Source organism: Cottoperca gobio, chromosome 3, assembly GCF_900634415.1.
Source record: "Cottoperca gobio chromosome 3, fCotGob3.1, whole genome shotgun sequence".
Classification (NCBI taxonomy): Eukaryota; Metazoa; Chordata; class Actinopteri; order Perciformes; family Bovichtidae; genus Cottoperca; species Cottoperca gobio.
In genome coordinates this window covers 11,367,191-11,381,639 of record NC_041357.1, presented here as the reverse complement: position 1 = coordinate 11,381,639, position 14,449 = coordinate 11,367,191, and the positions used below count along the sequence as shown (strand labels likewise).

General features: G+C 39.3%; 3 protein-coding genes across 3 annotated transcripts in view; 2 read left to right on the top strand and 1 right to left on the bottom strand.

Moving 5' to 3' along the window:
* Nucleotides 1-14,449, top strand: part of csnk1g1 (casein kinase 1, gamma 1) — a 30,187-nt gene that overhangs the window by 15,222 nt on the left and 516 nt on the right. The gene's annotated exons all lie outside the window — the stretch shown is intronic.
* Nucleotides 609-4,774, top strand: LOC115028717 (40S ribosomal protein S17-like). Its single transcript, XM_029462563.1, has 5 exons — nt 609-713; nt 1,783-1,934; nt 2,943-3,048; nt 4,046-4,111; nt 4,724-4,774. Exons 1-5 carry the CDS (start codon nt 711-713, stop codon nt 4,772-4,774), a joined length of 378 nt encoding a protein of 125 aa, XP_029318423.1. The 5' UTR covers nt 609-710.
* Nucleotides 10,531-14,414, bottom strand: LOC115025066 (cytoplasmic polyadenylation element-binding protein 1-B-like). The gene is made up of 5 exons (XM_029457109.1): nt 14,409-14,414; nt 14,321-14,333; nt 14,148-14,242; nt 12,630-12,710; nt 10,531-11,990 (listed from the first exon to the last, which is right to left on the bottom strand). Exons 1-5 carry the CDS (start codon nt 14,412-14,414, stop codon nt 11,880-11,882), a joined length of 306 nt encoding a protein of 101 aa, XP_029312969.1. The 3' UTR covers nt 10,531-11,879.

Genomic DNA, 14,449 nt, shown 5'->3' with positions numbered 1-14,449 from the left:
TTTCAAAAATAAATCGGCAAAATGACATTGTGTATATACTGTATACTTTATACAATCACCATTGTCTTCTGTACATGTGACTTCTAGTCTTTCTGGGTTCCATTACATGTCACATGTCAGAAGAAATATTGCTCATTTCTTACAACACTTTGTATTTAACAGTTGTACTTACTAGTTTTTTTTTTACAGATCAAGATTTACATTTAATATTATATAGGCTATTGTCTTAAATTATTGTCATCTTTAAAAAGAAATCTTGCACTTTCATTAATACACCTAAGTCACATTTAGTTTTTAGTTGTTTTCTTTTACACATATCTAGCCACATTTGTTAAATCATTTTATAGGAAGCTCACAATGTAAACAGTGCCAAAAGTTGGCCAAGAAGTGGATTTTTTATTTATTTAAACTAAATAAAAGTACCGTCTCAAGCAAAGTGACATAGTATGGTGATAAGTAGCAGCAAAGTATAGCATATTTAATAAACTGATCCAACCTACTATAACGGCATATACCAGAATAATATATACTGTAATATGATTGAATAATTATACCTACTGTACATGTAATTGAATTCGGGTGTTATTCTCACCTCCTGCCGCTAGTTGTCGCTGTTGGCTGAGCGGTGTTGATGTGTGACAGCGGCGGTTGTGAACTATAAACTTCCTGTATGAACATTCGGTGCTTCTCTTCCACCGGTCCGAGTCAACATGGTGGGTAACAAAGAGAACATTTCACTTCACAAGCCCTCACAATCCTCTTCAATCCTCACTGTCTGTCCGCTCACGGAGTGGTTACAAGCATCAGTCTGCACACAAACTGCACAAAGATTTCTAACCGCTGGATTTGGATGCACTTTAGCGGCGTTATATATTTAAACACGGACTAAACGTTCGTAAATTACTAGCTTACTGGCAACAAAACATGACCAGAATGTCACCGGTTCACAGGTATTTATATTAACACTAAGTATCACAGAAACTAAAGTATTTATTGCGTAAAAGGGCCGGTTTTTATTCAGAATACGTTATTCTCTGCGTTTTAAATGTTACTTGACTGTTGCCATTCGTAACAGGAAACCAATGTCTTCCTAACGACCAGTTAAACCATCGGACTAATGTTATGTTTTTATATGATAACTGGTGTAAATCCAAAATAATCCAGCGCCAATTTTATAATTATTTCAGGATTTATCATAGGAATGATCTTGTCACAACTAATAGGCTCTAATCGCTTGTAACATGCAGTTTATCTTGAAATGTGTCTATTTCGTGTCACAATTGAATGTTACTGTTTAGAAAGCAGTCATGCATACCTATTTTTAAAGGGGCCTGGTCCACCAAGTGTGCTTTTATGTTCAAGTATTCAGTGAATAACTGGCTTTTAATTTCCTCTAAACGGATTTAAACTTAAATTGAGAGTTATTGAAATTTACTAGCACCCTGACTATCAAGACTACCGTGAAATGCCCTCTGCAGTGTAAGTGAAACTTTGATTTCAGGCTGTTAGCTACTGTAGATGTACTGGCAAATGTGTATATATGTATGGTAAATTCAATATGGCCTTTAAGGTGTTTTGACAGGACATAAAAATTAATAAGAGGTATTGCTGAAGGATTTCTGAAAAGCCAGCTCAGCTGAGAATATTCCCAGTCCAATGTAATGAACATCAACTAGACAACGACACGTGATGTTCCTCCACATTATAATTCCTTCTGGTATATTTTATTACTATATTTGTCAGATGGATGAACACTAAAGTGTGTGTTTGATTTCTCTTCAGGGGCGTGTCAGGACAAAGACAGTCAAGAAGGCCGCAAGGGTCATCATCGAGAAATACTACACACGGCTGGGCAATGACTTCCACACCAACAAGAGGGTGTGCGAGGAGATAGCCATTATCCCCAGCAAGCCTCTGCGCAACAAAATTGCAGGGTAAGTTAAATTTGCTGCTATTTTTGAGTGTGTACGTGCCGAAACATGCACTCCTGTTAGCTGCTGTTCACTTGCTCAGACCTCCCATCAGTGTCATCCTAACATCTAGTTACTGATGCTTGTGCTCATTGTTTTTAAAAATCTCCATGTGTTGTCATTATGTTCATTTGGTGGTTAAAATGAGCAGTAAACTAGATGTGTTAACAGTTAAAGATGGTGTTCACATCAGTTTCCATGTTCAGATTGATTTGTATAAATAATATGATCAGTGTGAATGGAAACGGTGATTAATAGTTGTCTAGTGTTGCAGTCCTGCAGATGCATCTCACATTTTCCAGACATCGGTCCTTGTATGTCATCTGTCAAAACAATGTTGTTTTTGCTGTGGCCTGCAGAGCCTTCAGGGCTGATGTCACAACGAACACTCCCAATCCACTGTTAATATTTGTAGTCAGTGGAAGTGAGTCAGCAGGCAGTATATTCCCTCAGGACTCGACTGCTGTAGTTTCCTGTTCATCTAAATTAAACATTTTACGCCACTTTAATAATTATTATTGGAATGCTGTATAACAGTAACTTTGTTGCAGTTATTTGTGTTTTTAATTAAAGAATTCTTTTAGCTCCCACCTTTTGTGTGGACCAGACTTTAGTACTAGTTCTTTTTTATTTTTTGTATAGTATGAACTTGAAAGCAATTGCACAATAACCGCAAACTATTTGGGTTATTATCACAATGCCTGAAATTTCAGCTGTAACTCTATTTGATATTGCTATATGTTTATGACTATTAGTTGTCAAGTCACCAAAGTAATGCTTTAAAACTGGTATTTTGTAATCTCTAACTGGCTTACAATTGATATTTTTATTTAATTTTTATTATATTTACTTGCTATGATAAATGGCAATCATCAAATTGTAATGCATTATGTGTCTCTAAATCAATCAACGTCTTTTGTTGTGGCTGTTGCTTATACTGGTAACAATCATGTGCTCCGGTTTGTTTCTCAGGTATGTGACACACCTCATGAAGCGCATCCAGCGCGGCCCAGTCAGAGGAATCTCCATCAAGCTGCAGGAGGAGGAGAGAGAGAGGAGGGACAACTACGTCCCAGAGGTCTGTTCACACATTTTTCTTACTTTATTAGTGCGTTTCATGTAGGGCTGGACATTATGGCTTATAAATAATCTACGTTTTTAGGCTATGCCACGATATACAATATATATCTTATATATCTTATTTTCTCTAAAATAACTGATTGATTTAACCTTTTGATGCGTTATATTATACCGGCATGATCATTCTAGTAAACTTCGGCACACGTCGGCTTTAATTTTGAAATTCCACATCCAAATGTTGTATTTGTGTTAATGATTGGTCTGAAGTGGTGGTCTTTCATTTCTTTACGTCAAGTTGGTCTTACTTAGGTTTTACTAATTATTCACACAATTGAAATTATAAATAAATTATCTGAAACAGTTTGCTGGCAGCAGTTTCTATTTAAAATTATCATTAATTTTGGTTTTATTTATTATTGAATGTGAAATTGTCCATCACAATTACTGGAAGATCACTTTTATTTTAAAGTCAGTACTTACATGACCGTCTTTTTCAAAGTGGAGGCTATTCCATTTCTGACTTTCACGAGTATAAACTCGCTTTGGCGCATCAGTTCTTTCGCTGTCCAGGCTCTTTCTCTGTTCCCTGCTTCCCTCTAGATAGAAAAACACATGATCATACATCGCACACACACTCTCATGGTCATGAGGCAGAGAGTGAGAGAAGCGAAACACCAAAGCAAGTGTCATGCCGGTGGTTTAAAAAAATTACATGACAATTTGTACTCTATGTTTGCGATATAGTAATTTACTGCATACCACGTAAAACAAGCTGCTATACATATTTGATACATCACTCACCACTAACTTCATGTGCCATGAAATGTGTTGCTTTGGTTTGGAAACTCACATCTTGCAGTCTTTATAAGTTTAGTTTGATAATGAATAATATATCTGACAGAACTAACTGACACCTTTTTAACTTTCTGGTTGTTGCAAAAATGTTTGAAGACGTACAGTTCAGACGGCTAATTTGTTTTTATCTCATCCTCTAGATTTCTGCTCTAGACCAGGAGCTCATCGAGGTGGATCCAGACACAAAGGACATGCTCAAGATGCTGGTAAGTGTTAAAACCTTTTCTTCTTTCTTTGTGACAGTTAACACGCTTTTTCTCTGAAAATTCCTGCAGAAGACTCTGTATAGACAAGTAGACATTTCTCAGACATTCTGACCTTTAAATCCAAGTCAAGTTGTGTATTGAGCACATTTAAAACAAATCTTGACCGAAAGAAAGACTATTACATTCAGATAAAAACACAAACATAATTACGAAAATCATTTTGGATACAATCATAAAAACGCAGTAGGTGTATTACACAGGGAAGTGTAGCTGAGCACATTACTGATGGCTGTTGGTCATGGAGCCAGTATGCATACCTAGGCGACCACACGTGGACAAATGGCATGAACAATGCAGACGTTCTAAATGTTAAGAGATGCGTCTGTGTTTGACAAGAGGAAACGTTGAGAAAAGCTTCTGACATGACTGCTTTAGCAAATGTCAGAATATTTTTTACTAGATTGCAAAGTTTTAGACATTAGCAACAGAATGATGCATCAGTCATGCATTAGTTATATGATTTGTACCCTTTTTATAAGTGACAGAAATAAATAAGCCTGTCTAATCGTGTTATCTACCTTAAATCATGAATTATTTTTCTTCCTCTTGTAGGATTCGGTGGCCTCTCCAACCTTCAAGTCACTCAGCCAACTATTGGAATGAACTTCAAAACACCACGAGGACTGTAAAATGATGTTTAATAATCCTCTTAATAAAGAGACGTAATTGTTAAGATTGTGCCTCTTTTTTTCATACTTGGAACACATTTTTTAACAAAGCGAAGTGTTGAACTCATGGGCTGACATATAGGGTGCATCCCAAGTCTCTTAATTTGCATCCACGTTTCCCTCACTTGAGTGTTTTCCATGCGAGGAGAGAGGAAACGAGGAAATGTGGTTTTAGAGAACGTTTGTTCCTCTGAAGCGACATCCGTTTCTGATGTCTGCGATCAGCTGTCAATCTGCTTTAACATCTGTGTTAACATCTGTAGAGACTTTTAATGGAGTTTGTCTGCACACATGCATTGTGCTAATATTAATTAGCAGTTATCACTGCCGGAGCAGCAGCAGCCTGGTACCTGTCTAACAAGCACATGAATAACAACCTGCCTTCTGTATTTATGGATGGATATTCTGATGGTGAATTCATTATTAATATTATGATTATGGTGTCTTTTTAAGAAGGGACATTCTTTATTAGGCTAAATGTTTCATGGAAAATAGGTAATTAATATAAACCTGACACTCATAAATGATCAGCCTCACCTGTGACTGAATAGATATGACAAATGTAAATTAGAAAAGTGTATCCTTGCTCATCCGAGCAGAAATAAGAGCTTTGGGACGGCCTTCAAGATGGCGCACCAGAATAACTTCTGAGGAAATATCAATATCAAACAAGAAACTTGGGATGTACCCACAGACAATTAACCTAACCTGTAAATCGTTGGACTGGAGGAAACCAGCTAGCAAGTTTGAACCCAGAACTTGCTGTGAGCCAACAGACCACCATGCACAACTAGGACAAAGGAAATTAGCGAGAGCTGGTAATGTTTACTGTCTTCAGAAAGCCACATGTTGTGTTGACTTTTAGACTTAAACTTACGTAGGTTTTAGGATTACAATTAACTCTTAAAGGCAACTTGGTGGGTAAACCATGATCAACTCATTCATTTATTGAGTTGGCAGGAACTAGTATGCCATTAAGTTGTAAGGAAAATGGCATTGTATTCTAACATCTCACCAAAGATAGTGTAGTTTGCCATTAAAAACTTCATGATATATGTTTTAAAAAAGGTCATACTTTAGTATAGAATAAACTTGTCAGAATATAATTTGGTACAATGGTCATTTCTTCAGCTATACTAATGAAGGCAGAAAAAGTCAATAGAAATATTTGTTTTTCTCTACAGGATGAGACTTTCATTTTTAACACACGTTTTTAGAGTGAACAAAATAATTGAGATGAACACATTAGTTAATGTAATTACAAATGAAGTAATTTGACAATCAATTCAATTCAAATAAAATAAGGCCAATACTTAATGTGATGAGACCATCGATGGACCCACTACAGTTCGCTTACCAACCTGGCATCGGGCTGGATGACGCTGTCCTTCTACCTGATGCAGAGATCCCTCTCTCACCTGGAAGAAGGCTGGGGGCACTGTGAGATCATCTTCTTTGATTTCTCCAGTGCCTTCAATACCATTCAATCCAGGCTGCTGGAGGACAAGCTGGGCACCAACCGTCCACCAGTACGCGAGGGAGTACTCGGACACGATTATCTGCAGCATGGGGGGCCCCCAGGGAACCGGTTTCTGGTGCAGTTTCTCTTCACCTTCTACACTGCAGACTTCACCCACAACACAGCAAAGTGTCACCTGCAGAAGTTCTCTGATGACTCTACTATTGTCGGCCTCATCTCTGATGGGGATGACAAGGAGTACAGAGAGCTGACACAGGACTTTGCCCTCTGGTGCCAGAGGAAACCACCTCCTGCTCAACGCAGGGAAGACCAGGGAGCCTGGTGGTGGACTTCAGAAGGCGCCATCATTCCCCCCCCAACACCAGTGAACATCCTGGGGAACGGACTTGAGATTGTAAAATCTTACAAGTACCCTGGGTGTTCACCTGAACAATAAACTGGACTGGTCAGATAACTGCTGCTGTTTAAGACGGGACAGAGCAGCTTTATCTGCTGAGGAGACCTTCTTTGACTCTGTGGTGGCATCAGCTATTTTTCATGGAGTGGTCTGCTGGGGCAGCAGCATCTCGGCTGCTGACAGGAAGAGACTGAACAGACTGGTTAAGAAGGCCAGCTCTGTCCTGGGGAGCCCTCTGGACACTTTGGAGGTGGTGGGAGACAGGAGAATGATGGCCAAGCTGTCCTCTCTATTGGACAGAATCGGCCCCAGTACAGAACCTCACCTCCTCCAGGACACTTTGTCCGCACTGTGCAGCTCCTTCAGCGACAGGCTGTTTTACCTGCAGTGTCTCACAGAGAGATACCGTAGGTCCTTTCTTCCTGCAGCGGTCAGACTGTACAATCCCCACGGCCCCTGGTACACCACCACACCAAGAAAAGTCTATTCCAACACTGTTGTGCAATTATCTCTTCCATGTGCAATATTCATCTTTTATCGTTCATTATTGTAAATTACCGGCCAGTACTCAACCCATTTTTATATATTCACTACCTTTTTAACGTTGCTACTTATTTTAAACATACATGTGTTTGAAGTAGCTGTAAGAAAACCACTTCTTAAAAAGCCTAGACTTGATCCAGAGGATTTAGCCAACTATTGGCCGATATCTAACCTTCCCTTTCTCGCTAAAATTCTTGAGAAAGCAGTCGCAAAACAGTTGTGTGATTCTTTTTAAATAACCAATAATTAATTGAGGTTTTTCAATCTGGATTTAGAGTTCATCATAGCACAGAGACGGCACTGGTGAAAGTTACCAATGACCTTCTAATTGGCATCAGACAAAGGACTTGTCTCTGTTCTTGTCTTGTTAGACCTCAGTGCTGCTTTCGACACTGTTGATCATGACATTCTACTACAGAGACTGGAACATTGTGTTGGCATAAAAGGAACCGCACTAAGCTGGTTCAAGTCCTATTTATCTGAGCGATCTCAATTTGTACATGGTAACGATGAATCCTGGAGTCTTGGAGACCCGCAGGGTTCTGTACTTGGGCCGATTCTATTCACCTTATATGCTTCCTTTAGGCAATATTGTCAGGAACCACTCTATAAACTTTCATTGCTATGCGGATGATATCGAATTAAATCCATCAATTAAACCAGATGAAACCAATTAATTGGCTAAACTTCAAGCATGCCTTAAGGACATAAAAACTGGATGTCTACAACTTTTTGATGTAAACACAGACAAAACTGAAGTTATTATACTTGGCCCTAAACGCCTCCGAAACACATTTTCTAATGACATAGAAGCTCTGGATGGCATTAACTTGGCCTCCAGCACCACCATAAGGAATCTTGGCGTCATCTTTGATCAGGATCTGTCTTTTAACTCCCACATAAACAAATCTCAAGGACTGCCTTCTTTCATCTCTTTCATCTACGTAACATTGCAAAAATAAGACATATGTCTCACAATGATGCAGAAAACTAGTCATGCATTTGTTACTTCAGGCTGGATTACTGCAACTCATTGTTATCAAGTTGTCCCAAAAAGTCCCTTAAGACTCTTCAGTTAATCCAGAATGCCGCGGCACGTGTATTGACAACTAGGAACAGGATCATATTACTCCTGTATTGGCTGTATTAAATACAGAATATAATTCAAAATCCTTCTCCTGACCTACAAAGAAATTACTGGTCAGTTTCCATCTTATCTTAAAGATCTCATAGTACCTTATAAATCAACTAGAGCAGGGGGTCTTCAACGTTTTCGGCCAAGGACCCCCAATCTGTTGTAGCGTGGTGCAGGGACCCCCCTGTTGTATATATTGTACACAAGAGGCTTGAGAAGGGGGGGGGGGGGGTGCATGGCGCAAATATATTTTAGTTGACCCCTCTCCTTTCCTCCACTTTGTCTCTGACTGTAGGTGTGTGTCGCCGAAGGGAATGTGCATGGCAAAGCAATAAAAAAACTTTAATCTACAAACAATTTTACAACCCCCCTGTTGAAGACCTATGAACTAGAGCATTGCGCTCCCAGACTGCAGGGTTACTTGTAGTTCCTAGAGTCTCTAAGAGTACAATGGGAGCCAGAGCCTTCAGCTATCAAGCTCCTCTCCAGTGGAACCAGCTTCCAGTTTGTGTTCGGGACGCAGACACCCTCTCCACATTTAAGAGCAGGCTAAAGACTTTCCTTTTTGATAAAGCTTATAGTTAGGGCTGGCTCAGCTTTGCCTTGGATCAGCCCCTAGTTATGCTGCTATAGGCTTAGACTGCCGGGGGAATTACACCTCCCTCCTCCTCCTCCTCGTATTGCATTTAACATGTAACATTTGACCACACCATCATTTCTGTATTTTTACTATGTTGTTTATCTTGTACACACATGTATTGCACATCTGTCCGTCCTGGGAGAGGGATCCCTCCTCAGTTGCTATCCCTGAGGTTTCTTTCATTTCCACTGTAATTGTGGAGTTTCTTTTTTGGGGAGTTTTTCCTTGTGCGGTGAGAGGGTCTAAGGACAGAGGGTGTCGTAACCTGTACAGTCTGTAAAGCACACTGAGACAAATGTAATTTGTGATATTGGGCTACAAAAATAGGTGTAAATTTTGTTTTATGTGCTCGCCACTACACGTTTCACTTTGCTGTAACAATGTAAATTTCTCCATTGTGGGACTAAAGATTTGATTCTGATAAATTACCAGTTTAGATTAAATGTAATCAAATTGAGTGTTTTAAAAAATGCATAATTTAAAACACTCACTTTTATCAATTGATTAAATTTAATAATTTTTTAATGACTGCAAAAGTCTAATTAGTCATAGTTTGGCTGGCATGAAATAAATGAATAAAACAATTTAAAAGATTTCAATTTGGGTGCTGTTTTAACAGGACTGATTTAAAGTTACAACAACAAGACATTGGTGGTTCTGCAGACATAACCAGACAATTTTAAATTTGGCTTTAGAAATCTCCATTTTAGAATTATACCTTTTCAGCATATACAATACCTATAAGTTTCCTTATTGTAGGTCTAAACATGCATTAGCAACCAGACTTGCTGTGCTTCATCTTAGTCAAACAGAAATATTGACTAGTAAAATAGAACCCTACTCCGCACCATGTTGTTTAACCAACCATGTTAGTTGTGTGAAGCTCAATCTAATTCAACAATTAGAGCCCCTTTTCCCAAAACCATACAAAAAGGTCATGATCTTTGACCCATCTGAGCTAATAACAGTTTAGCATTACATGGGCTCCACAGTTCTATTACATGCTAGTCAGTTTATTAATTAGGTTGAATATAAACAGTTTGTTCTTTGTGCACTGAAAAAGACTCTGGCTCACTTAACACTATTCTAGCCAATCAGCAACAGGGGGGGCGATTGTGCTCGTGCACAGGAGAGGAGAGCCTGGATGTATAAAGACTAAAGAGTTAAGCAGTGCGTGAGAGGGACAGTAAATCTGGAGTGTTGAGTTCAAATATCAATCCTTCGCCAGAACGCTGGAACCAGAGATGGAAAATGCACAATTTATATACATCCCAATGACTTGTAAACCGCCATGTACTGGAAGAGATAAGGTACGTTCATTAGTAGTACAAAAGTGTGGTAAATAGACATGTAAAACTTTCCCTTTTAAAGCAAATGTGTAAATGCATTTGCAATCCTTGTGTTCATCTATTTTGAGGAACTGACTGAAATTTGAAAGTTTGTAATGTTGACAAACCTCAGCATCCGGTACAAAAATCCAGTCCAGACATGTCAGGTAATGCTGCAACACCTTTATTGTGCCCAATCTGAACATACACCACAACTGTAAGTAGCAGCAAACTTGGCAGACCACAATGAGGTAGACTTTCAAAACTCTAAAAAGCAGCTGGGCTAAGGGACAACAAGCTCCGCATGACTAACCTAATTGATAAAGAAAAGACACTTCGTCTTTGGCACACAGCTTATTATGCATTTATGTCCAACTGGAACAGGAAGGCAAACTGGGATAAGAAAGCGTGGAATCATTTACTTGGTCTACTCAAGCTCTGGATAGATTACATTTATCAGCTAAGTGAAGTTCTTACATTCAACAGGAAACAAGCAGCTGTTCTAACATAGGCGTGTCCCCCTGCTGATGTACAAAAGTGATTAAAAACCACTGCCACCTCCACACGTGCAAATTAAAAAGTGCAAAAAACAAAACTATGTACACTCAAATATTCATTCACTCTGGTCTCAACAGGATCCATCAGGTGCTTGAGAAATGATGGATTGCCCAGTTGAAGCATATCCAGTACTATAGTTACATACATTTAATATAACTGGACCAACAAAGCAAGTTAAAGTAGTACTTCCAACATTTTGTGCCCATTCAGTTGAAATTTGGGAGGGCAAATTAAAAAGAAATTGCCACAGAAAAATTTATGAGAAAAATGAAAAAATAAAAAAAAGGGGGGGTATTCCCATAAACAGCCGCCTGGTAGAATTCTGTTCAAAATGTTCATGTCATGACTTAAAACCGTTTGTGTACAAATTAGTAAAAAACTGCGTAAAAATGTCTGAAATGCGACTGGTTAAATGAAGCCCAACATTCAACTCCCAAAAGTAAGAAACACCAGTTGGCTTGCACAGGAAAAACAGATGCCAACTGGGGGTAGAAGGAGGGAGGGAGGGAGCAGGGGGGGGGGGAAAAAAAAAATAATAAAAATTTAAAGGCACTGTATGGCATTTGCCAATGAACGGCAATGAGACTTGCGTGATTGCTCTTCACTATGCAACGCATGTAAACAAAAAGAAAAAAGAAATGGCATTTTCATCCACTTCTTAACCTTAGGCTGACACCCAACTTTCTGTCTGACCACAAGTCTGGGAAAATGCATAAGTGTGAAGGGCCCCTTGTCTTTCCCAACAAGGTCACTGTGCATAGTGCCACTGTGAACAACAGCAAAAATGTAGCAAGTGCAAAAGTGAACATTTTCTACAGTGATATCCCCAGTGCCTGGTGGAGTGCCATGGTGCCCTCATACTGAGGGACATCTGGCACACGTGCTCTCCTTGGCGGGCAGCTGCGCCCCTTCTAGAGGTGCCTTCCTCTGGCCCTTCAGAGTATTTGGATCCATCTGCTCTAGCTGGAGTCCCTGTTCTTCTGGTTGCGCATGAGGGGCCGGTGGTTGCTTAAGATGTCCATGGAGTGCTGCCAGTGCCAGCAAGAGCGGCAGTAGTACTTGAAGCAGGCCTGTGTGTTCATAATGACATGTCTGATGTTGGTGTAACACTTTCAGGTGATCCACATTGAACTGAATTTATGCATAATAGCAAAAAAAAAAAATGATAATTTGTGTTTATTACAATGTTGGTCTTGTAGCATTGGCCATTGTGACTAATTGATAACACGGTACTTACTAAGTTGGTGAAATACAGAAACACAGCGATGTCACTACACTGAAGTCCGACAAGGTCGTCAATCGATCAGGTTGTAAACAATACTAAACAAGATCTAAGCAACTAGTCTGAGGTAAAACTGAGAGCATGTAGTGTAAATATCCCTCATTGTACAAAAAACAACCTACAGATATGGCAAGTGCGTAGGGAAGTTGAAACAGGAAGTGTGTAAACTGAGATGTCGAGGTAACTAACCGGAATTACCTTAGCTGTCGATTTTGGCTTCCAAACAACTATAGCCATGCTGCTGTGTTCCCAGATCTCAGCATTTAACTTTACAGAAATGATGTTACCATTACTCATGGGCAAAACTACAAAAATAAAAAAGCATATCAAATAATTTAATAAGGAATACATGTAATGTTTCACCCATAACCATTACCAAGCACCGCTGCTAGCAGGACAACTCTGTCCTGCTAGAGTTTCCACTGACCTGGTCTCTGCAGAAGAAAGGCCCAGGTTGGCGAAGGCAAACTTGACACATTGAGTCTTCCAGATACGGGTCAATCTGAACCTGAGGGGAAAAGGAAAATCAATGATACTCAGCAGTCAGGTGCAAAAAAGGTTTTTAATAAAGGAGCTTCTACTGTAAGTGATAACTTAAGATGAAGATAATCTTTGATTACTTAGAAAGTGGTGCTTAAACAAGAGCATTTGTGCTACATAAGTGGCTTTTTCTAATATTTGATATTTATGTGAATTTTATTATTTAAAATCAAGGAGCACAACACCAACAGAAAAATCTTAATATTCATGTATTTTACTTAAAAAGGTTCAATGTGTAAGACATGGCAGAATTTAAACTTACAAACATAAATGAACTAACTATCAATCAATGATCAGTGTGAAGAGGTAACAGTGTTGACGTCAAAGACGTCCAGTCTTTGATGTGTTGCGTTTCAGAGATATCTACTGAAATTAGCATCTAACTGACAGTTCCGGCCCGTAATGTCTCGGATGAATAGTGAGTCATTGTAGCTCCAGTCTGTCCTCAGACCAGAGGGAGAAGAAGTACAGCTGCCTGACTGGCAACATTACATCCATGATCCCTGCACGTTTTGATAGTTTGTTTTGTTTAAATCCAAAGTGGCAGAAACGAGAAAACGACTCTGCATCGCCAGGAGGCTGCTCCGCCGAGAGTAGTGTGTGCGAGAGACGGGAGACTGACAGATCTTCCATTAGCAGTGAGCAGAGAGCACCGAGTCAGCCGACTCACCACCGGATCGTCAAACTTTCTGTTGACACAGGTTAGACCCAGCGCTCCAGGCGCCGGCTGTTACTCTTGGCGCTGGGATATTTGCCGGCCATATCCGAGCTGGATTAGTTTCCTCGTCTCTGCCACCCCAGACCATCATACCAACTATCCAAATGTAATGTTACACGGACCGAACAGCCCCCAGTGCCAGAGTAAACACGGATATCTATGCACCACATGAAGATTAGATAGCTTTATTTAGACAGACTCAGAGTTTTGGCAGTCTGGTCTAATGAACCAAGACTGACGGTTGCTTGGAATTACACTTTGCACCTTCAAGTAAAAGCAGCAATACAACAGTGTAGAAATACTTTACTTTAAGTACAGAAGAATTACCAAAATACATTTAAATAAATGTACCTATTCTACAGAACGGTTAATTTTAGAATAGATATTGTGCATTAAATGTTTGCCTCACGTTAATGTTGCATCTGATAAAAGTAGGGCTAATCTGAACTACTTTACTGCCAGGTAGTTTATTCTACAATACAGCTAAAGAAATATCCATTCCTTAATAATCTGAATCTGCTAAGTAACTAAAGCATTACAATAAATGTAATAGTCATCCAAATTGCTGTGCAGTAGAAGTATAAAGTAGAATAAAATGGAAATACTAAAGTACTTCAATTGTACTAAATTACAGAACTTGTGTAAATTCACTGTTAAAAAAAAGAAGAAACTTCCTTAGTATCTTGCCTTCTTTGTAAACTTGGGGGTTTTGATCTCCACAAATGCTGCACACACAGCCTTCAGGTAACTGCGCTGATTGTTAAAAGTGACACGTCCAGAGCCTGTACACAAGAAAAGTCAGAGTTCAGTTTCGACCTGATGAGAAGAAATATTCTGCACAATAAGATTATACAATAAACAGATATTCAACAGCTTCCTCAATGGTCAGCACTAATGATTTGCAATTGATCCAAAGTTGATATTATTTTTTTAAAAGACAAATCTTGCCTCCATGAGTACAGAACTGGAACCAGTGCAACTTTATTGAA